The 21,951-nt window shown below is 38.2% G+C and overlaps 1 protein-coding gene across 5 annotated transcripts in view; it reads left to right on the top strand.

The window, feature by feature from the left end:
• Window positions 1-17,658, top strand: part of tom1l2 (target of myb1 like 2 membrane trafficking protein) — a 59,009-nt gene extending 41,351 nt beyond the window's left edge. Inside the window, exons 13-17 of one of the 5 annotated variants that reach the window (XM_048551926.2) lie at window positions 1,604-1,669; window positions 5,015-5,071; window positions 12,785-12,821; window positions 13,016-13,082; window positions 13,261-13,380. In XM_048551926.2, the coding sequence (XP_048407883.1) occupies window positions 1,604-1,669; window positions 5,015-5,071; window positions 12,785-12,821; window positions 13,016-13,082; window positions 13,261-13,267 (234 nt within the window). In that variant the 3' untranslated portion in view covers window positions 13,268-13,380. Of the gene's footprint in view, window positions 1-1,603; window positions 1,670-5,014; window positions 5,072-12,784; window positions 12,822-13,015; window positions 13,083-13,260 lie in introns of all 5 variants that reach the window. The other 4 variants (XM_048551924.2, XM_048551925.2, XM_048551928.2 and 1 more) reach the window with 4 other exon arrangements.
• Window positions 17,659-21,951: the final 4,293 nt, after the last annotated feature.

Here is a 21,951-nt window from a genome sequence, read left to right as displayed (position 1 = left end):
AACTTTCTTTTACATTCAGAAATTGCTGGAAAATGCTTTTTTGCTAAATGCATAAAATGGGATATTTAGGTGTGAAAGTAATACCTTTTTTGAGTATATGTACACATTTGATGAAATTGTTACAAGCCTCTTAGACCAGCAGATATCATTTTAGTGCTCTCATTTGGGCATTGAGGCTGCTTTTAAGTTGGTCTGGTAAGCTTACCAGGCATTTAGAGAAGATTGATCCTGGAGAACATGGAAATGATCAATTTTTAACGTAGCAGCAAATGAAAAGTTCAGATTCACTTAAACTGTTGAAAGACTGGCTACATTTTATGTGCCAACGTGTGTTTAACTTTTAAGAATAATTTATCTATGTTTAGAGCCAGCCATGAAGCAATGCAATGGACAGGGCAATGAAGTCTGATGTTAGAGTTCTTGCAATGAACCACATGAACCATGAATGTACTTCCCAACCCCACTTCTCATTTCATCAGAATGAACAGTCTTGAACTCCATAGTGTGCCTTCTTGTGTCAATACTCCTGAATCATTAAAATCTCTCATTTTATTTTTCAAAACACAGGCTTTTTGAGCTTTTCTGCCCACCACCCCAACTTTCTCCCATTGTCCCACTTCTTCTTCAGTTAGTGCTCTGATAGTGACAACTTTGGTAGTTTGTTCAAGAAACAGTTCTCTTGCCCTCTGATCCTAGAGAGAAAACCCTTCTGAAGAAGAGTCTTGACCCGAAACGTCAACTCTCCTGCACCTCCGATGCTGCCTGGCCTGCTCTGTTCTTCCAGCTCCACATGGTGTTATCTCTGGCAACATGAACATGTATTTTTGGTACAGAAATGCTGCTGTAGTCTTCCATGTTAATAGGATTATTGAACTATATTCAAGTATTATTTCCAAATTCAAAGGCAGCAGATAAACAGTTCTGTTCCTTCTGTTGAGTTGTGCAAATGTGACTTGGTCATGCATTTTTAGCACTTGACACACTTTGAGGTCTATTCCTGCCGCAGTTCTGTAAAAATGTACAGAAAAGCATGTCTTAATCAATTGTTCACCAAGAATTGCTTGGGTGTTTTTTTTTAAATTCCATTATTAAGAACCAGTATTTCATTTTTAAAACAAAACCTTCGTAACAGCAGTTTGTAAGAAAATTTGTAAATTTGTTCCTTTTCAGGAAAACAATCGAAATGCTGACTCCTGTTGACGTACACTTAAATGCACTTCTGTGTCTGAGTTTGTTCATTATGCCAATCAGTTTTCAGGCTGATTCTTGCTAAACTCATCTTGCTGTGGTACGCTACATTTATAGCGTTGGGGGAATATAACCAAAGAAACACAAGAGGTTCTTCATTTTTGATCTTTAGATTAATTTTAAACGAGCAAATTACATTTTGTAATCCATGCTTTTGTCATTCTGCACTGTTATTACTTTGAAAATAATCACTTTCGTGCAAACCTTTCGATGTTTTGCCCAAAAAGTTTTTTTAGTGGAGTGCCAATGATATTCTACAATGATTTGATGTGGATTTCTCTTAACTTGTCTTTCTTGGATTTGTCCTGACTCTCTCTGACTGCTGGGCCTTTGGGATATTCTATAACTGGTGCAGCTGAACCATAGAACTGACAACCCAGACATCGAGCCTATAGACAAGTGGCTCATGACTCAAGGAATGGTGAGGTTTCACCACATTGATCTGCCGTACCCTACTAAATAACCTTCTTGCCTCCTTCTACACCCCTGTTGATTTCAATATTGCACAGTAAAAGACCAGACCTTGCAGTGCATCCACAAAGTAACATGCAGAAATCTAATAAACCTGCTCTGTGCCAAATTATGATTCATTGAATAGGTTTATTTAAATTGAAGATTGCACAGTCCTGGAGAGGTACACTGCATAAATTGAATGTCTTTTATACTTGTATCAATTGATTACAAGACCCTCATCCAAACTTGGCATCAAGGTGAAAATCTCTTCTTCCTCATTACACCAACTGACTTTGATGCATTTTGTACGTGACCCCAAACCCAACAAACCATTTGGTGTATAAAATGCATCAAATGGGAGTTTCTTTCTTCTGTGTTTTCTTAACCTCCCACCGCCCCCCCCCCCCCCAACAAAACCCTGGGATTCAGTTTTAAGGTCTTGCAAGACCTTTTGAATGGAAGGCTCTGCATAGTTTGTCACCTAATATCAGTCTTAAGCAATCACCACTGTTAAAGATAGTACCTCCTAATCATTTTTGCCTTTACCTTGCTCCAGCAATACATTGGCACCACGTGTTCAAATCTTTACATTGCTACATCAACAACCCTTGTGATCTCTTGGCATAAGGTTATGCCTAAAATATAGAAAGCCTTGTAATATTTCCCCATGTGCTAAGAACCAGTTTGGATGACCTAAGCTCTCCATTTAGAACATGAAAACTATTAGAGGATGTTATCCACCTATGTAGATAATTGGGAAAAGGGTAAATTTCAAGAGTAGGAGCAAATAAATGAACAGAAAATCTGAAACTAGTTAACTTTCCTGTGGTGATAGGAACAAATACTTTTAATCAGCTTTCATGTTTGACAGCTAGCTCTTCATACAGTTTAGTAGAGTAATTGTAGTAATCATATTCTGATTTAGACTATGAATCAATTGGTCTTTTACTATGCAGTTTGGAATGTTTCTTAACAAGATTCCTTCTAATATAGCTTTCAAGAACTTTAAACTTACTGACCTAGGTCTTAGCAAATAAGTAACTGATTTTATAGTATAACAATAATATTTAACCATTAAATTTCTTAATTGGAGGGGAAAGCATTATTTCTTATTCTACTTGATTGCAATCTATTTCATTTCCTACTTGCCTGTATTAAACGATGTACTCTTTTGGTTATGTCCCAGATTTTTTAAACCCTCAACACACCCGTTGTTAAATAGCTTTCAACCTCTCCAGATCTGAGTTCTTACCTGCTCCTTTATCTAAACATACCTTGTTCTTCACAATTCAACAGGAAGATTTAAGCTGAACCTTTTTTGTTTCCTTTCTACAACATAAATCCTAAAAATCATCTGTAGAAATGAAACCTGAGCCATCTGTCTCGCTATCTTGCGCTCTCCTTGTCTCCTGTACGCTCTCGCTGCCCCTTCCCATTGATTCATTTCATAATCAGCGTCCGTTAACTCTCCTGAGGTGGTAGCATGCACTAGCTTTGTTGGTACAAACAATATACTACACTGTACAGGGCAGGAGATCCCAATTTTGGTTTCTGGTCAATACAGTAGCTGATATCAGCTGAAATAATAGTTGATAATGCCATTGCTTGCCTTACATTCCATGGCTGGATTGCATGACAAATTTTATGTCCAGATTCCCCCTTAAGGAAGGACTACTTATCTGAGACACTGGGGACTAATGATGTTCTGCAAAAAGTTTTTGCCTTCAAAATAGTGGATATTAAGGATGGCAAAAGGAGATGATAAATAATTACTGCAAATCCTTATAATGCTAGAATATTTAATATGCCTGAAATACTGTGTGTTGTAGTGCTTGAATTATAAGTCTAAGCCTTTTGTTTTAAATGTTAATATTAACTTGGTTAAACTTGGGTCTAAATATATGAAGTTGAAAATTCTTCTACTAATGCTGAGAAATTTTTGAATCTAAAACTCTGCTGCTCTTATCCAAAATGCTTTTGGGCTATTTTAAGAAAGTCACACATTAAATTCATGTAATTTAATTATGGAAGAGCAAATATAATCAGGGTACAGAATGTATTTTGATTTTTTTTTAAAACTATGGACTGCATGATATTTGACATGCTGAAAAGTCAACTTCACAGTTTGCATTTGCTTATTTAAAAGCAAAATACTGCTGGAAATCTGAAATAAAAACAAAGTTCTGGAGAAGCTCAGTAGGTCTGGCAACATCTGTGATGCAGAGAAACAGTTTAATGTTTTGAGACCAGTAATGACACTCTTTTTAGAACCCTGAGTTCTGAATCCGAGTCTATTGGACTTGAGCCATTCACCTATTTTTCCCAAATTCTGTCTGAACTGCTGAGCATTTCCCCTGCTCTGATTTTATTGTATTTCCTTTAATGCTAGGTTTAATTTGTGTCTACATGGGTGGTATTATGCACCAGCATGCTAATTTGCGGTGTAAGTCATATCTCCTCCATTCTGCCGGGTTCTCAATTCCATTAATGCTGCATAGGTATGTCTCCACAAATAGAAAGAAGGAAACCGTGCAGCAGGATGACCTCATTGGCTGTAGGATTGTGGCAATCTGGACAAAACTTGTTCCTCACTGCAATCAGTGTATGAACCTAGCTAGAAGTGGATGAGGGAGATGATGGGGAGGAAATTCATGCATAACTCTTGATAATTTGTAACTCTAACTGCTTAATAATTGAAGTGGTACAAACCATCATTTGTGCGCTTTGCCATTTAAAAAAAATTGGATTACTAATTTTATGCAACAAAATGTATTTGCCCAAGTTTTTGAGGCCATGTCCTGAAATAAAGCTACAAGTTAACACCAGAAATAATACAGTTGAACAAAGCTCATCAATCGGAAAGCAGGGGATTTGATATACCCAACACAGTTAAATCCTGGGACAAATTGTTGACAAATTATCCCAACTTCCAATCTATGTGTGCTTCTCCTACTGCGGTGACCGTGTGAAAACAGACAGCTTCTCTATCTATGCCATTCTATTTTTTGGGGGGTTTTTTTTTTGCAGAAAACTTACCAAAGGTAGGCACACAAAATATTTTCTCTAACATATTCCCCATTATGAAGACCATCTTTGTGTCTCCTGAAGACACCATGAGTTGGTTCAAGCATATTCTATTTTCACAGTTGAATCTTGGTGTGTTTTGATAATCTTGTAATTGCAGTTTTTGTATTTATGTGCATTGCCTTTTATAGATAATTAATTTTTTTCATTCCCATCATAAATGTTGTTCTTTTAATTTTGTGTTATGTTTACTTTGGTTGTCTGGCTTAAAATTTCCTTCGCTGTATAGATTCCTGTTGCACAGTCTGTTATGGACGACGTTGAAGAATGGCTCAGCACTGATGTGGTGAGGGGCTTTTCGTTTTGCTTTGGGTTGATCTTCTCTTGCTATCACGCCCACCCCCTACCTCCCCACTTAATGTCGTATGAGGAGTGAATACATATGCATGGTGCATATAATAAAACTACAATTTCTCTTTGCATCATTTTCTATAGTTTAAAACAAGTAAAACAGGCTAGAACTTAAAAGTACACCCTGTTCTGAGTGTTGGTTTGCAAAATGATGGCTAATCATTTGCTAGAGTTTTGCCCAGCTTTCTGTAGGGATTAGAGAAGTCTGCCTGTTGTATGTGAGCATGATGACATTCAAAATATATGTACTATTCTCTTTTCAAGAACTTTTTGTCATAAATGTATGGATGTACAGTGCTGTCTCCAATGCTGTCCCATTATGACTGCCATCTTTCTGACTCCAGAAGTTGCCATTAGTTAGTTCATGTACGTTCATTTTCATTGCCAGGTCTTCTCTTTCTAATGTGAATCTTATTATTGCTGGTGTTATATTTCTGTGCAAGTGTTACTGGTGCACATCAAACTCTATACAGAAAGACACGCAGCGACTATCGTGAGTCTTGCTGTCTAACCTCTTGACTTTAATACCCGTTGTGACATAAAGTGTCACTATTTGTGTGTGACACAGAAAGAGTGTGATTACAAGACCGTCATCCAACCTTGGAATTCCTCCTCGTTACATCAAGTTACTTTGATTCATTTTGTACATAATTAGTCTATGTCCTAAACCTACTACCAGGGTATTTGCAGTACATTGTGTTGAAGGTTCCAAAAATTAAAAAGTTTTGGTTTTATTTTTAGAGGGTGTGGTGGAAAAGAAAGCAAGACTAATGATCAGCACAGTGATTGAGGCAAAAAAATTCCATGTTACCGCTATTTGTCCCAAGTGGCATGCAGCATATTCTTGTCTGCATGAATATATTACTGTGTGTACACACAAACGCAGCTTGGAGGACCAATCAACAAGAATCTTGGTATTGTCAGGAAAATAGACAGTATTCATGATATCTTCAGGAAAAATTGTCGGCAGTGCTATTGAGGGAAAGGTGAAAGAGGTGAAAAGGAAGAAATTAATTTGCAGATTAGCTACAGTCAGCTTGCATAATTGAATTTTGAAAATTATTGCTGAGATCTATTTTTCTTGTTACAGTATGCTGAGTGTGCTCTCATGATTTTATTGTATAAATTTGCACCACTCAACAAATGAATACCATCATGAAATAACATAAGAAAACTTTAACTTCTGCTTTAAAATTTGTGGTTCTGTAAATAAAACTTCTGTTTTTGCATTACAATCAAGCTGTGATCAAAAATTATGTATGTTGGTTTGACAATATAATTGTTTCAAAAAGCTCAGAAGCTTGCAGTGGTGGCATAATCTAATTTGAGAGTCTACCAAATCCAAGGTGGTTGTGCTGCATTACTTTAGAATTGGAACAAGTAATGACCATAAAATAGATTTTGGTTTTGGCTAACTTGACCACAACATCCAGGGGTAGGAATCTGATGGGCTTTCTTCTCCTAAATCGTATCCATTGACTCCTGGAAAGTGACCTTGTGTGCTTATGTTCTCCATGATGAAACAGCCAAATCATATCTAGTTTAAGGAGTTAAAAAAAGAAGCATGACCATTTGGGTAAGATAAAGATAGAGGAAGTGTATTTAGATTCATAGAGATGTATAGCATAGAAACTGACCCTTCGGTCTAAATTGTCAATGCTGACTGGCTATTCTAACTATCTAGGAGTAGGAAAGTTGATGTTTCAGATCGAGACCCTTCTGGAGACCCGAAATGTTAACTTTCCTGATCCTCTGCTGCTTGGCCTGCTGTGTTTGTCCAGCTTCATACTATGTTATCTTGGATGCTCCAGCATTGGCAGTTCCTACTATCTCTGTGACAATCCTATATCTAGTCCCATTTGCCAGCATTTGGCCTATATCCCTCTTAAACCCTTCCTATTCATGTACCCATCCAGATGCCTTTTAACTATTGTGATTGATTGTACAAGCCTCCACTGCTTCCTCTGGCAGCTCATTAATCACAAAATGTATGCTTTGAGCTAGTAATCCATGTGAACTAATTTATGGGGTAAGACTGTGTACCCATAAGAAGACCAAGTACCTCTGATTATTATTGGTACATTTTCTGAGAGAGCTCTTGTGGCACAGTGGTCCTGGTTAAAGTCCCACCTGCCCCAAAGGTGTGTCATAGCATGTACGAGCAAGTTGATTGTTAACTATTTTCTGTGAGATTCATACTGACGCATTCTGGTTCGTTCTATAAGAACAGGTGCTAAAACAGATTTGAAGTTTTCATGTACCTCATTTTATAATCAGTTTTCTGGCTCAGGTAATGCGAACTAAAATATTTATTGAAGTTAGATATTAAATATTCTGTGTTTGCCGTTGTCTGATGTACAACGATTAAATATTCTAATCAGAATATAGTTACAGCACAGTTAGAAATTTATTACACACTTTGGGAAAGGAGAGAAAGAAAGTTAAAACGCTGCAGTGTTTTGCCCAGAGAAAATATCTTATCAACATCTCCCAAGTGATGTATGAACAATGAGCCTATTCTGTAATTAGAACAGGGATATTTTGTATCTGTTTGCAGCCTCTATAAATTTTCGCACTGCGATGTGCGGATGGAGTTGATGTGTGCTAGCCTTGGTGGGATATTTCAGGGTTCTGAGAAGACTTTAATGACTTGTTCTTTTTTTGCCGTTCATTCAGAACTGCTACCAATCTTCTCTGAATTGCAATTTCTGACAAATTCCAACAAGTTTTTGTGGGAATCCTTAATAGGATTATAAGCCAGTGGTGGAGAAAAAGAAGGAAAAATGGGCGTAGTGATTCCTGATGAATATGCCTTTTCATGTGTTTCTTGGAATGCCTTGATGGAATGGATGCAATAATACCTTAAGGTCAATCACGCTGGAGAAGCTGTCTTTGTTCTCTGATCAGAGAAGGCCAAGAGCAGACTTGATGGAGCTACTTAAAATGTTTAAAGGGCAGGTGTTCTAAAGAGCTTGGGATCTTGGCACAAAAATTAGAGGCAATGCGAAGAAAAATATTTTGGTGTGTAGTTCAGACTTGGAGTCCCTATTCGTTAGTCAATGGAGATTGAAATGCAGTCTTCAAAAGGCAATTGTACAAGTATTTGTTGTAAAAGTTGCTGGGATGTGGAAAAAGAGCAGCACAGAGAGACTAACTAATTGCTTTTAAAAAGCATAGCATAGACTTGATGGGCTGAATGATTCTATTCTCACACAATGATGAATTAAAGTTGTAATCCTGCTGAAGACTAAAACTGTCATGTCCAGAACAGGCTACATCAGCTTTCCTACACAGGAGGTATTTGGTCTAGAAAGGAACTCTTTAAAGAAACAAAAGAGAGTAATAAGCCCACCAAAATTGAAATGTGAAATCATCAATGCCAAAACTAACTTAAGAACTAGATCAGTTTTGTTTCTGGTTTGTCTTTGTTCATTCTTATATTTCTTGATTGAATGAGCTGAGAGGTTTATGAACTTAGATTTGATTTGCTGGTTCCCCTTGAATAGAATAATGTCTGTTTCTGCACCCCAGTTTCCTTTCCTGTTGAAAGGTTTGTGTTTATATATATTTGAGTTTCAAACTAAAGGTATGTAGGTATTTATCTGTTGTACATTGTGAAGGGATCTAGCAATAAACTAGATCAGTCTTTGAGGAACCAGGATTTTAAACCAGTATGTGTCAGAGAGCAGCTCTCTGAATGGAATTCTGGAGTGTATACAGATGTTTGTTTATATTATGGAGTTTTAGGACTGGAAAGTGAAAACGTTTAAAGATATTAGCTTGATTTTATACTTAAGATAATCAAGATTTTTATTTGCTTTTATCCTTTTATTTTAAAATCTAAAACAAACGTGAATTTTTTTGGGCAGCCTGGAGGCGAGGTTAGTGTAATCAGAAGCCAATATGGTCTGTCTTGGAAAGTGACCTTGTGTGCTTATGGTGGGGTGGGGGAAGAGATTGTTCAGTATGGTGAAGGAAATAGTTACCTCTGTGCAAGAGTGTAGTTTATTAAAACGTCTAGACCAGGAGTGTTTGATTAGAAATGTGCATTGATTACTTAAAGCTGAGAAAACCTTAAGATCTCAATTATTTGGGGGTTCAAGAATAGGGCTTCTCCACTCTCAGATCTGAAAAAAAACAAGTTTAAGGCAAACCTACTGATTTGATGTGGAGAGAATTTTTTTGACAAAGTGATGGAAGAATAGGTTTTGTTTTGTCATGTATTTTGAAATCTTTCAAATTGTTATGTAGATTACTTGGTTTATTTTATATTTCTTTTGTACGGTAAACTTCTGTTTTGGTGATGAAATCAAATCTGCAGCATTTTGTGTTTATTTCAGTGAGAGATGCCACATAAAATTGAAAGAAAACAAAATATGATCCTTCAAGCTAGATTTCATTTTGGGATCTTGCTTGTCCAGTCTTAACATCAGTGGGTATCTTAACATTGTTTAACTTTCATTTAATTCACTCTTCCTATTTCACGTCTAAAATTTTGCTTTTTGAAAAAAAAATTCAAGTATGTCTTATGCACAAGCCACTTGTCAAACTATCTGAATTTTGCTCTGTACTCTCTAGGTTTTAACAATGACTGATTATAAATTCTAATCTACCATCATTGTTTTTGTGAGAGAAAGATGTTAAAACCTCTCCAAACTCAAATTGATCTGATCATTGCATCAATAGCTCACAAACTGACTTTGGTCTAACTATGTCAATGATTAATCAATGTTTGAAAATTACTGCCAGGATATTTGTAACATGCTCCATTGAAAGATACATTCCATCTAATCTAACCTTGCTGCTGTGCAGACCTCCGAGGCCAGGCATAGCAACAGCTTCCAGAACCAGAAGTCAGTGGATGCGCTATCTCGTAGAGTTATATGCCAATGATTCACAACCATGCAGCTGAGAGGCAACATTGATTGAAATTCTCTGATGTATAAGGGATTTGTTGATTTTGATTTTACAAAAAAGCTGTAGACTGAAATGAGAAAAGTGCTCTCTTTCTTTAGAGCCAAGGATTGCTTAAAGATTATTGCATGGTTTTTGAAAGCAAGTAACCTGACACTCATTGTAGATGCTGATTACACAGCAGCTAGCTCTCACAGGTGCAGACTGGATAGAGCCAAGGGTGTGTTCAAATGGACATTCAGCAGACAACAAGTGATTGATAACTGGTCACTAATCCACAGACCAATGACCAAGATCTCTGCCTACCTGCAGCTAAGTGATTTGATTCTGAGAACTCAACAACTTGGGGTCATAAACAAGGTGGGGAAGATGTCTCCCCGCACAGCCCGTTTCTATCTCCTTCCCAAAATCCACAAACCTGCCTGCCCTGGTCAACCCATTGTCCCAGCCTGTTCCTGCCCCACCGAACTCATCTCCAACTATCTGGACTCCAATTTCTCCCCTTTGGTCCAGGAACTCCCCACCTACGTCCGTGACACCACCCACACCCTCCACCTCCTCCAGGACTTCCAATTCCCCGGCCCCCAACACCTCATTTTCACCATGGACGTCCAGTCCCTATACACCTGTATTCCTCATGCAGATGGCCTCAAGGCCCTCTGCTTTTTCCTGTCCCGCAGGCCCGACCAATCCCCCTCCACCGACGTCCTCACCCTCAACAACTTCTCTTTCGATTCCTCCCACTTCCTGCAGACTAAGGGGGCGGCCATGGATACCCGCATGAGCCAAAGCTATGCCTGCCTCTTTGTGGAACAGTCCCTCTTCTGCACCTACACAGGCCCCAAACCCCACCTCTTCCTCCGTTACATTGATGACTGTAACTCATTGGGGAAACCAAGCGGAGGCTTGGAGACCGCTTTGCAGAACACCTCCGCTCGGTTCACAACAAACAACTGCACCTCCCAGTCGCAAACCATTTCCACTCCCCCTCCCATTCTCTCGATGACATGTCCATCATGGGCCTCCTGCAGTGCCACAATGATGCCACTGAAGGTTGCAGGAACAGCAACTCATATTCCGCTTGGGAACCCTGCAGCCCAATGGTATCAATGTGGACTTCACCAGTTTCAAAATCTCCCCTTCCACCACTGCATCCCAAAACCAGCCCAGTTCGTCCCCTCCCCCCACTGCATCACACAACCAGCCCAGCTCATCCCCTCCCCCCACTGCATCCCAAAACCAGTCCAACCTGTCTCTGCCTCCCTAACCTGTTCTTCCTCTCACCCATCCCTTCCTCCCACCTCAAGCCACACCTCCATTTCCTACCTACCACCTCATCCCGCCTCCTTGACCTGTCCGTCTTCCCTGGACTGACCTATCTCCTCCCTACCTCCTCACCTATACTCTCCTCTCTACCTATCTTCTTTTCTCCATCTTCAGTCCACCTCTCCCTCTCTCCCTATTTATTCCAGTTCCCTCTCCCCATCCCCCTCTCTGATGAAGGGTCTAGGCCCAAAACGTCAGCTTTTGTGCTCCTGAGATGCTGCTTGACCTGCTGTGTTCATCCAGCTCCACTCTTTGTTATCTTGGGGAAGATGTCATCAGGTCTCCTCCAAATCCAGAGCTGTTTCCATTCACTGGAATGAAAACAAGTTTGTTACCTTCAATTTCAATAATCTGTGGCATGTAAAAGGTCTCTGACTTATTAATCATGGAATCCCCATCGAGTCTATACCGGACTCCACCCAGACCAAGATTTCCCCCCCCCCCCCACATCGCTGTAACCCTGCATTTACCATGGCTAATCCACCTAGCCTGCCCATCCATGGATTCTGTCACAAGAAATTTAGCATAGCCAATCCATCTAGCGTGCACATCTTTGGACTGTGGGAGGAAACCAGAGCACCTATTGGAAATCCACAGAGATGCAGGAGAATGTGCGAACTCTACACAGAAGTAGCCCGAGGCTGGAATCAGACCAGAGTCTGTGGCACTGAGGCAGCTGTACTAACCACTGAGCCACCATGCTGCTGATTGAACGTGTGAGCCAGTCACACTGTGCTTCCTGAAAATCAGTGAAAGCATCCAGAGAAGGATTTTGAGAAGCTGCACTCTGATCAGTATAATTTTGGAATGATACATACTTGGTATGATTTAAAAATGAAAGTTGTGCCAATGTACATCTGAACAAAATACAACATTTAACTGAATTCACTCGCTCAGTTCCATGAGCAATCAGGAGTGAGATTTCTCCACTTTTGAGTTTGTCCTTGGCATTCCTCACAGTGTCTACTGGGCATGTCTGTAATCCAAGAATGTGCATTTTGATAGGGAAAGATCAAAGTTTTTAAATTACATTCAAATTTATCTTCGAGTTTCCAAAATCAGAAGCTTTTACTATTTAATTTCACTCATTTAAAATGGCAATAAATTTCAATGTTACCTCCTTGTCTCTAATATTGGCTTCCTTGCAATATGCACATGCATGCTTTTGAGTTGTTTGGAACCATTTGGTTGAATTGCATTATTTCCTATTACTCTCGGTCTCTGATTACTTAGACATGTCACAAAACAATCTTTTAAAAATTTTAACAGAAATGTTATCAGTTTTTAACACATGTCTAATTGTTGAGTTTCAACTTTTCTGAGGATCCTCTAATTTTGTTATCTATGAGATATCCTTCAATTGTGGGATGGACAACTACTAATGTTAGACCTTCTTTCTTAATTTCAGAAGGGAAATGATGTAGAAGGAGGAGTAACAAGTGAAGGTAAGTCTATCTGGAATGGTTATAAGTTGTAGTTTGTGATTTGCTGTAGACCAGCCTTTAAGATACTAACTGCAATTGTGTTAGTGTGCACATTCAGGATTTTTTATCATATTGTCTGTTCATAAGCCATAGAAATATTTGGTAATGATGGAGAGATTAGAGCACCAACACGCTGCTCTGGTGGTTCTCCACAGGCTGTACTGTTGATAAAGAGACTAAACAAAGTCAACACACTTTCCCAAAGGGAAGGAAAACTGATGGGTGAGTCAAACTCGGCAACTATTTCATGTTCTTTGGCAGTTGATTCAAGGAGCAGTGGTGTGGCAGCAGATAAGCTACCCATGTTCTCACCATGGCTATGGTTGAACCAAGAAAGAATAAATTGACTTGAAAAGCATAAAATATCTTACATGGTTTTTATCTATGTATTTCTTTTCAGAATTTGATAAATTTTTGGAAGAAAGAGCAAAAGCAGCAGAAAGAGTCCCAAACCTGCCTTCTGCCCTCAGTAGCAACTCCAATCCTCCTCCAGTGTCTGCTGAAAGTGTAAACAAATCGGACCATTCCAAGGAAACCCTGTATGCTTTATAATGACGTGTGTGTGTGTGTGTGTGTGTGTGTGTGTGTGTGTGTGTGTTGTGCAGGATGTTGCTGTACAGTTCGCTATAGCTTCTCAATGTGTGGCTTGTGATGCACTCAAGTTTTATGCATCTCCCTTTTATTTCAGCTCCCCCAGTCAACTCATTAGTAAGCTGCCTTCGTAGTGGGCTCATTGCAGTTTAAAACTGGCAGATCTTTTAAAACAGAGTTTTAGCATTCTCCACGATTCAATGTATTATGCCCATATATAGCTGGACTTGCAACATTTCCCTGTAGTTGATCACTAAAAAGTGATTCAATCCCACTGCCTCCTAGGTATGAGTACAGTTCAAGCCCAAAGGACCTACATTCTGATTAACCTGTACCTTGCCAAAGGGAATTGGAACAGCTGGCCTTTTTTGCATAATTGCAAAATGTTTATTGTTTAAAAAGATGACATTTTGGCAAGTGTGCTTTTTTAAAAAAAAATTGTATCTCTAAGTGAACTATTTAGTTCTGTTGGACAATAGCATCTTTCACGTTGCAGTAGGCATCATAGGAGTTTTTCTGTATTATAAGGGACATTATAATCTAAACTCATATCTTAATGATGAATATGTTAATTGTATTCTATGTGTAACACTAAATGTGTTGTAATGGGAACTGTATTGGAAATATACATTAAATATAGGATGAACCCTTATGTAACTAAGAAATGATACTTATTACTGCAGAAATAACAATGCACACTTGATATGAAGCATAGTGGTTAAAATGGCAATTTTCTAGGCGTGTGAGCAGTTATTTTATTTTGGCTAAATCCTGCTAATTTGATGTGTGAACAGTTTGGCCACAAGTATATTTTTCCCCTCTAACCATTGATGAAATAACTAATCAATCACCAAAAAACATGTCTATCGTCTTTGAGACCATACGCCTAAAATCAGGTATGTGTAACGCTTGATAGTACAGATTTGTGCTGTTGGCCATGAGGACAAATTAGATTTGTGCTGATTCTAAGTGTGCATAAATGGATTATATACTGGTGAGAGAGAGTATGCCATCTGTAAATCAAGAACAAAAACAAAGTTGCTGGAAAAGCTCAGCTGATCTGGCAGCATCTGTGGAGGAGAAAACTGTTAACGTTTCAGGTCCGGTGACCCTTGCGCAGAACTTGAACCTTCAGACCCAAGATGTTAACTCTGTTTTCTCCTCCACAGATGCTGCCAGATCTGCTGAGCTTTTCCAGCAACGTTGTTTTTGTTCACTTTTACCCCATCCATGGTTCTTTTGGCTTTTACCCCATCCGCGGTTCTTTTGGCTTTTACCCACCGTACTATATTTCGTTGGCATCATTAAATGTGGGAGAATCTCCAAGTCATCTATTCCATCGGCATCTTAATATAGGGCAGTTGTGTGATGAGTAAGTGTCTAGCATCCACTACAATGAAAACATGTATCTAAAATTAAGTATCTGCATGTTGTACATTGCTAGGTTATTGGTAGTTTTCTCTGCAATGATAAAAATCTATAGATCTTATTTTTCACAACAGAGTTGCTATGTTTAGTAATAAAAATAATCACATTTCTTTCCTCTATTGGTCAGGGCCTAGATTTGTATAATCTGTTGTAAGACTGACAAATTGTAGTTATGTTTAACTTGCTGGACATTCTATGTTTTTCACAACAGAGGTACTAGTTTGCTATTAGACACTGCTTGTTAAATTAACACTGTGTTGAGCAGAAATACAAATTCTAAGGGGTGATATGTTTACTTGTACTAAGCACCTTTTGTAATGTATTAGAAAATTTATAGGGAACTTGTGGGATTTGTTGCAGAGCTTTTCCCAATTAAATTGCCCAAGTAACATTATAAGCTTTGCTGGTGAAGCTTTGTTTGTTGCCTTTTAGACCCATTTGGATTCAGATACATGTTGTTCAGCTTTTTGTGCATCTTTGTTTTGAGGCACGTGGCTAATGTTTCTTGTAGAAAAAAATAGGTAGCGCTAATCAAAAGGAGGGAAACCCACAGTGATGGTTTGAATATTCAGATCCGTTCAACAAAGGCTTTGAAAACATTATGATCCATGCAGTTTCTTGCCTCCCATCTCTCAACTCAGCTGAGGGGTGATTTAGAATCTAACTTTATTATCTCCTCCTTTCCAAATGAGTGGGATAAGTTAAACTGGCTTGGGATATGGAATCCCTGCATTCACTTTGGTGCAAGTGCACTTTAAGCTGCCTAGGATCTTAAGATGTCTAGTTGTTTGGTTTCCGTCCCATAGCCTCTTATCACTATTAAGTATTTTTTGCAATGGGGGAAAAATAAACTGGAAGAATAGCCCTGCAAATCGCCATAATTATACCATCCTGGAAGAATAATGTTAAATGTGTATAAAAGGTTTGCTACTGTTAATACAGATATAAATGTACAGTTCAATGGATTTATTGTAAAAAGATACTTCCAGTAACACATTCAGAGACTTTGATAAATAGACAATGTGTGACTTGGTAGTATAAGGTATGTATAATTTGATAATCTGCCAAATGTTTTAATGTAATAAACTAAAAGTGTGTATGTGCAATTAGCAGCAACGGAATTGAGATGTAACATTTCTCTTATTGTCAAGTAGCATGGTGCATAACAATGCCACTCATCTCATCAAACCGTTTTTGATCAATGGTGTTGGGTAGCACCTTTCTGACTATCTCAGATATTGTGGTAATTATTAATGACCTCAAGCAAACACAGTTAATGTTGCCTCCTTGACAGTAGACCCCTCTAAGTGTTGCCACATGCACAGGAGCAGAAAGGTCCTTCTAATTTGCAAATTATTTCAGTTGCATGCTTGTTAAAAGGCTAGGATGAAAGTGTGAGCGTTTTATAACAGTAAACTTTCAGGAATCCTCAAGTGTTTTAACAGTGAATACTCTATACAAGCCTTTCAGCTTGGAAGCCTGATTAAATATGTTGGGGTTTTATTTCGTTTTGTTCTGTTGAGATACATATTGAGTTGGTATCCTTTATTATGAAACTTACTGTAAATTCACAATTACAATTAAGACATGCTGCAAAATAACAATTGGTTCTCTATAATAGCCAAATGATATTAAAAATTTAAGTATACTGAATTCCAAAGGAGGATGGAATTCTCAGATGCTGTCTTCAGTATTATCATGTACTCCCACTGAATCCAATGCAGTTTAAACTTTGTCAACATCATCCTGCCAAACCAACCTTAACTTCAGATTTAGGGAAAAAAACATAGCAGTGACCATTATGCAACACTACCCTTTTCCACCAAACCCCCCAAAAATAGACACACACAGATGTCCCAATCCCATTTTAACCCAGTAGGCTACAATTTAAGCCATGTGCCTCCTCTCCTAACATAACAATAAAAATTGATCTTGTAGGATGACAGATTAGACACTAGGAGCCAAATGACAGCTTTGTGCTCCTCTTTCTTCTTCTTGTGTCCATAATATATCCCCGGTGGCATTCAGTGCACACTTACTGCTTTCCAAATGTGTAATCCTAATTTCATAAAGAAGCTTAAACTGAGATTTTTTTGCATGTACTTTTACCCATTTGGTTATTAAAATTCTACCTGAACAATTTAGATTCAAATGGAAGTGCACATGGATAGGTCTGGTTAGAAACCTGTTGACACATGACTTCTGCAAGGTTCATTAAGCCTCCAATTTTTTAAAAAACTAAATTATATTATCTTTCTTCAGCTTTCTCTTTTCATGGTGAAAATGAGATGGGGGGGTGAGTTTTAGAACTAACCTGCGTTTTGATTTGTTTCTTATTTGTTATATGTAAGGTTAATTATTATTATTAATTCAGTGGTATGTTGGTACTGCATGGGATTGACTACTTTATACGAGGCTTGTTAAAAATATAACCAACTCAAAATTATGCAGTTTAGCAGTATGATCCCTTTACTTATAATCATAACACTACACAACCTCAAAGGCTGTAAGAGCTAAACCTCTGTATGGTTAATATTTATTTATTAACTTTTTTTAGGTTTTGTTTCCATATATGAGAAAATGTTCCTTATATGCTCATCCATAAACTTGTATTTCACAAATTTGTGTTTCTGCAGACTTGTGAATTATGTCATATTGTGTTACAAATTGTATGTGTGTGATTTGTACTGAACTGTCACTACTGTTTAAATTCTGTTGTGCTTGATTCTTGCATGTAATGTTATAAATAAATGCTAGTGTGTGTGCTGGTGTGCTCTTCTTCTGTTGTGGTGTCTAAGTCATTGCTTAATTTGATATGTATTTGTGGGTGAGCCGGTGCATTGTACCCTGAATTAGACTGTCAAGTCTGAACATGGGAGCTAGTGTATATTTAAACATTGCTATTTATTCTGGAAGATTCAGCATTGCTTAGCTCATTTTTTCCTGTCATACCCTCTGTAAGGTAAAGCGTCTGTTGTACATTCTAATGGTATTTTTTGACTGCAGTGTGTCTTGCAGATGCACTTTTTAATTTGCCCAAACAGAGGTACAATGGGTTGAATAAGCTGTGATTTTTTAAAAAAAAATTTCTATGGAGAACAGCATAAAGATGCCAATGAGCTGGTAGTTTTAGAGAGACAAATTGGAGAGGAATTCTTCTATAAGTCATTGCAATCTTTACCACACTTTGCCCTTTCCCTTTATCTTTCTCTGAAAGGCAGTGATTTACCCAACGATGTTGTTTCACAGACACCCCTAATGCTAATTTGCCTTGAACCGTATTCTTTATGCATGAGCCAAAGTAATAAATTCTGAAGAAAAGTCCTTGGACTCAAAACATTAATTCTGTTTCTTTCTCAATGCTGCCAGACCTGAACTTCTCCAGCACTTCATTTTTATTTCAAATCTCCAGCATCTGCAGTACTTTGTTTTATTACTAGAGCAGGATGAGACTACATCATGTTAGATTCTGAGAGCATCACAACAGAGCTACCTCTTGTTCTTTTTCACCCGTATCTAGACATGGTGTCACTTTTTTCAGCAAGTAGGCCACACTTACTGGCTTTTCCCAGAACTTAGTTTCCTATGATCCATTTGTCCCGTATGCTTCCGGGCAGCAGTCCTGAGTAGGGAGGGTTTGGCTGAGTGAGCTGCTCTGGTCCACCAACGCCACCCAACCTTTGACATTTGAGTATGATAAGCTTATGGTCTTCATTGATAACAATGTCAGTTCCATTCAATCTGCTGCTTCTGCAACAGTTTTCCCTTTCACCACCTAGTGGAACAAACATCATCTAAGTCTACCCCTGCCAAATCCTTGGAATAGTTTCTTAGAAAGCCACATCAGAAGTTGATCAGAGATTTGGCTGTACTAGACCAGGTAGCAATGAGGGGATTAATTAAAATTTCATAGTGAAGATGTCCCTGGGTATTAGCAATCATGATATGACATTTAGTTTGAGGGACAGAAGACTTTATCTGAGAATGTTGATGTAGATTTAAATGAGGGCATGAAAGCAGACCTGACTAAAATGAATTGGTAGTTAGGGTTAATCAATATAGGTGCAGTACACACATTTCAGGAGATAGTTTGGAATGTGCTTATGCTCTGTCTTACAAAGAGTTTAAACAAAAATCCAAGGGATGGACTAAAGTCTAAAATTGCGTCAAACATAAAGAAAGGTCATGTAATTGTGAAAACACAATTAGTAGGTCTGAAGATTGGATAGAACATATGTTGCCATTGGTCTTCGTGATAGATAATACAAGTTTTGTTCAATGTGAAGAATAGAAGAAACACCTAAATGTAAGGAAAAGAAAGGAGGGAATAAATGAAGGAAAAATACGATTGCCAGAGATGTGTTACTGAGTAAATGGTTGGGAGCTGCAGTCTGACAAATGCCCACCTTCTGATGAATTTCAACCTAAGGTCTTAAGTGGCTAGTTAAATAGTTGATTAATTGGTTTTAATTTTCCAGAACTTCCTGGATTTGGGGAATAACCCTTAAGATTGTAAGATAACTAAAAGGAAGGGAGACTGAAGTTAGACTACTTTAAGCCAGTTACTTTAAGAAAATCTGATGCAGGGAAAATTGTAAGAGGCTAAAAAGTTATAGCAGGACACTAGGATAAGTTAAAGGTAATTGAGCAGAGTCAGCATGGTTTTGGTAAAAGGAAATTGCGTTTGTTTATGGGGGTGTTTGCAAAGTTATCACATGCTGTCGATAAATGGGCAACGTAGAATTTTGAAAAGGCATTTGATAAAATGTCGTATCAAAGGCTATTGTAGAAAATAAAATTTTAGCACAGAGCAGTGTTCTCCCTCACTTCTTGAATTTGTGTAACCCAGGATCAATGCCAGAGAAAATATAAAGTAAGATTTACATAGCTCTAAAAACAAAGTAGATATTTATTTTATCCTCCAAAACCTCAGGGTGAACCTGTGACTGCATGTTATCAGAAATCACGACACCATGTTATGGTCCAACAGGTTTATTTGAAAACCAGCTTTCAGAGCCTCACTCCTCCTCTGTGTTGAGAAAGGTAGTATCAAATGCAGAATTCATAAGTTTAAAAATCAAAGGGACACAGCATTGATGAGGATGTACTAAACCAACCCAAGATGCTGTTAAACCTTTAATCAGTTAGAAGATTTTAATTGAGTAATATGTATATCTAAATCCCCAAATTCCTTTCAAGTCACTACACTGAGAGCTAAACGTTTTATCAGTGAAAAAAGAGGTGACGTTTTAGGTCAGACAATGCATGTTGGGCGTGAGGTCCTGTTTAAAATCTGTTTGTGTTGCTTTGGAGTCTGACTGGTTTATTTCTAAAGTAGGAATTTATAAAGTGCCACATTGACAGATTATCTACAAATTGTGTGTGGGCAGACCAAAGGATCTGTTTCCATGCTTTATGACTCTAGTGATGGTCGTGTCCGTGACAATGTACAATTCTGTAAATCTAACTACGACTGCAGATATTTCCTCATTCAAAGAATGTGAAGTTTCACCACTGATGACTGCCATGCCTTGCTCGGATGATAGGAATTTATTTAATCATGTTTACTGATCTGCATTTAAAGTCAGGTTGGGCACATTAACATAGAAATAGCTCCCAAAAGAATCTTAGATAACAAACTGTGGAGCTGGATGAACACAGCAGGCTAAGCAGCATCTTTGGAGCACAAAAGCTGATGTTTCGGGCCTAGACCCTTCCTAGTTATGGAATGACAGTGCTGGTGTTCGTTTTGCTCTGCAAAGTAATTGGAAGGGAAAGAAAGTTTAGAACTGCAAGGAATACGTCAGACATCAGCTGCACAAGGGCTCTTTATTCTCCTCTCAGTCATTTTTTTAAAAATATAATCTTGGCTCTAAATTGTATTCCAAAGCAAACATTATTACCTGAAGTGACCATGCAAGTTTTACTGTAAATTGTTGCTGCTTCAACTTGACTGAATCAGTCATACAAGTCAGAAACAGACCCTTCAGTCCAATCACTCCAGGCTGACTATAACCCTAAACTAAGCAAGACCCAGTCGCTTGCACTTGGTCCGTATCCCTCCAAACATTTCTTATTCATGTACTTTTCAAAATGTCGTTTAAACATTGTAACAGTTTCTGTATCCAACACTTTCTCTGGAGATTCATTCCACACGTGAACCACTCTATGTAATAAAAAAGTTGTTTCTCGTGTCTTCTTTTTTCTTAATCTTTCTCCTCTCTGCTTAAAAATATGCCCCTAGACTTGAAATATCCCACCCGAGGAAAAAGACACCTGCTATTCCCCTTATTGTTACCCGCGTGGATTCTCTCCAGTGTGTTCTTTAATTATATCATCGGTGGTCCCTCACAGACAAGAATGACTCTCTTCCGCTTAGGGTGAGACCGTAAGTGGCTGTACAGTCCAATGTGGCTTTTGCAGACTATGCCACGGTTGGGGCAGAAATTGGTCATGGGAAGGGGATGGGTGGGGCATTGGTGTGGCAACACGCTCCTCCCTCTGTTTTTGCTTGGCTTCCACTTTTTACAATAAGTCAAATTACAGACATCTGCAATGTGTGAAATTTGCAATAACTTATTTTGTTGAGAATTTTAGATCTTCTGGTTGCACTGAGTGACCTGTACACATCCACCTCATTCTTCAGCAGACGCTTCAATATTATTTTTCCTTCCACCCGATGAAAAAAACCCAGCAATTTCCCCCACAACAGTTGTATTTGGTTTCCAGAAAAGCTAGGGGGCAATAAAAAGACAAACCCTTCAATTTAAGAACATATTGGAGCTCAGACAGTTCTAAGCTTTAAACAGTTATTATTATGGGTTGACAAGTTACTGAAATGAGCCCACTTGGAAATCAAAGGCTCAGAGCAAATCTTAAATTATTTGCATATGAAATGCACTCTGAGCAGATGGCATGGATCTTACCATAAACAACAAGCTTTAATGAGAAACAAACATATGGAGGAAGGCATGTGAAAAGTTAATGATCTTAAAAGTCTTAAATTAAGGCTTCATCTTTCTCCTTTTTGTTTAAACTAATTAACGACCTGTGTATGCCTGTTTAGATTTGT

Source organism: Stegostoma tigrinum, chromosome 23 (assembly GCF_030684315.1).
Source record: "Stegostoma tigrinum isolate sSteTig4 chromosome 23, sSteTig4.hap1, whole genome shotgun sequence".
Lineage (NCBI taxonomy): Eukaryota > Metazoa > Chordata > Chondrichthyes > Orectolobiformes > Stegostomatidae > Stegostoma > Stegostoma tigrinum.
This window is presented reverse-complemented; position numbering and strand designations above follow the sequence as displayed.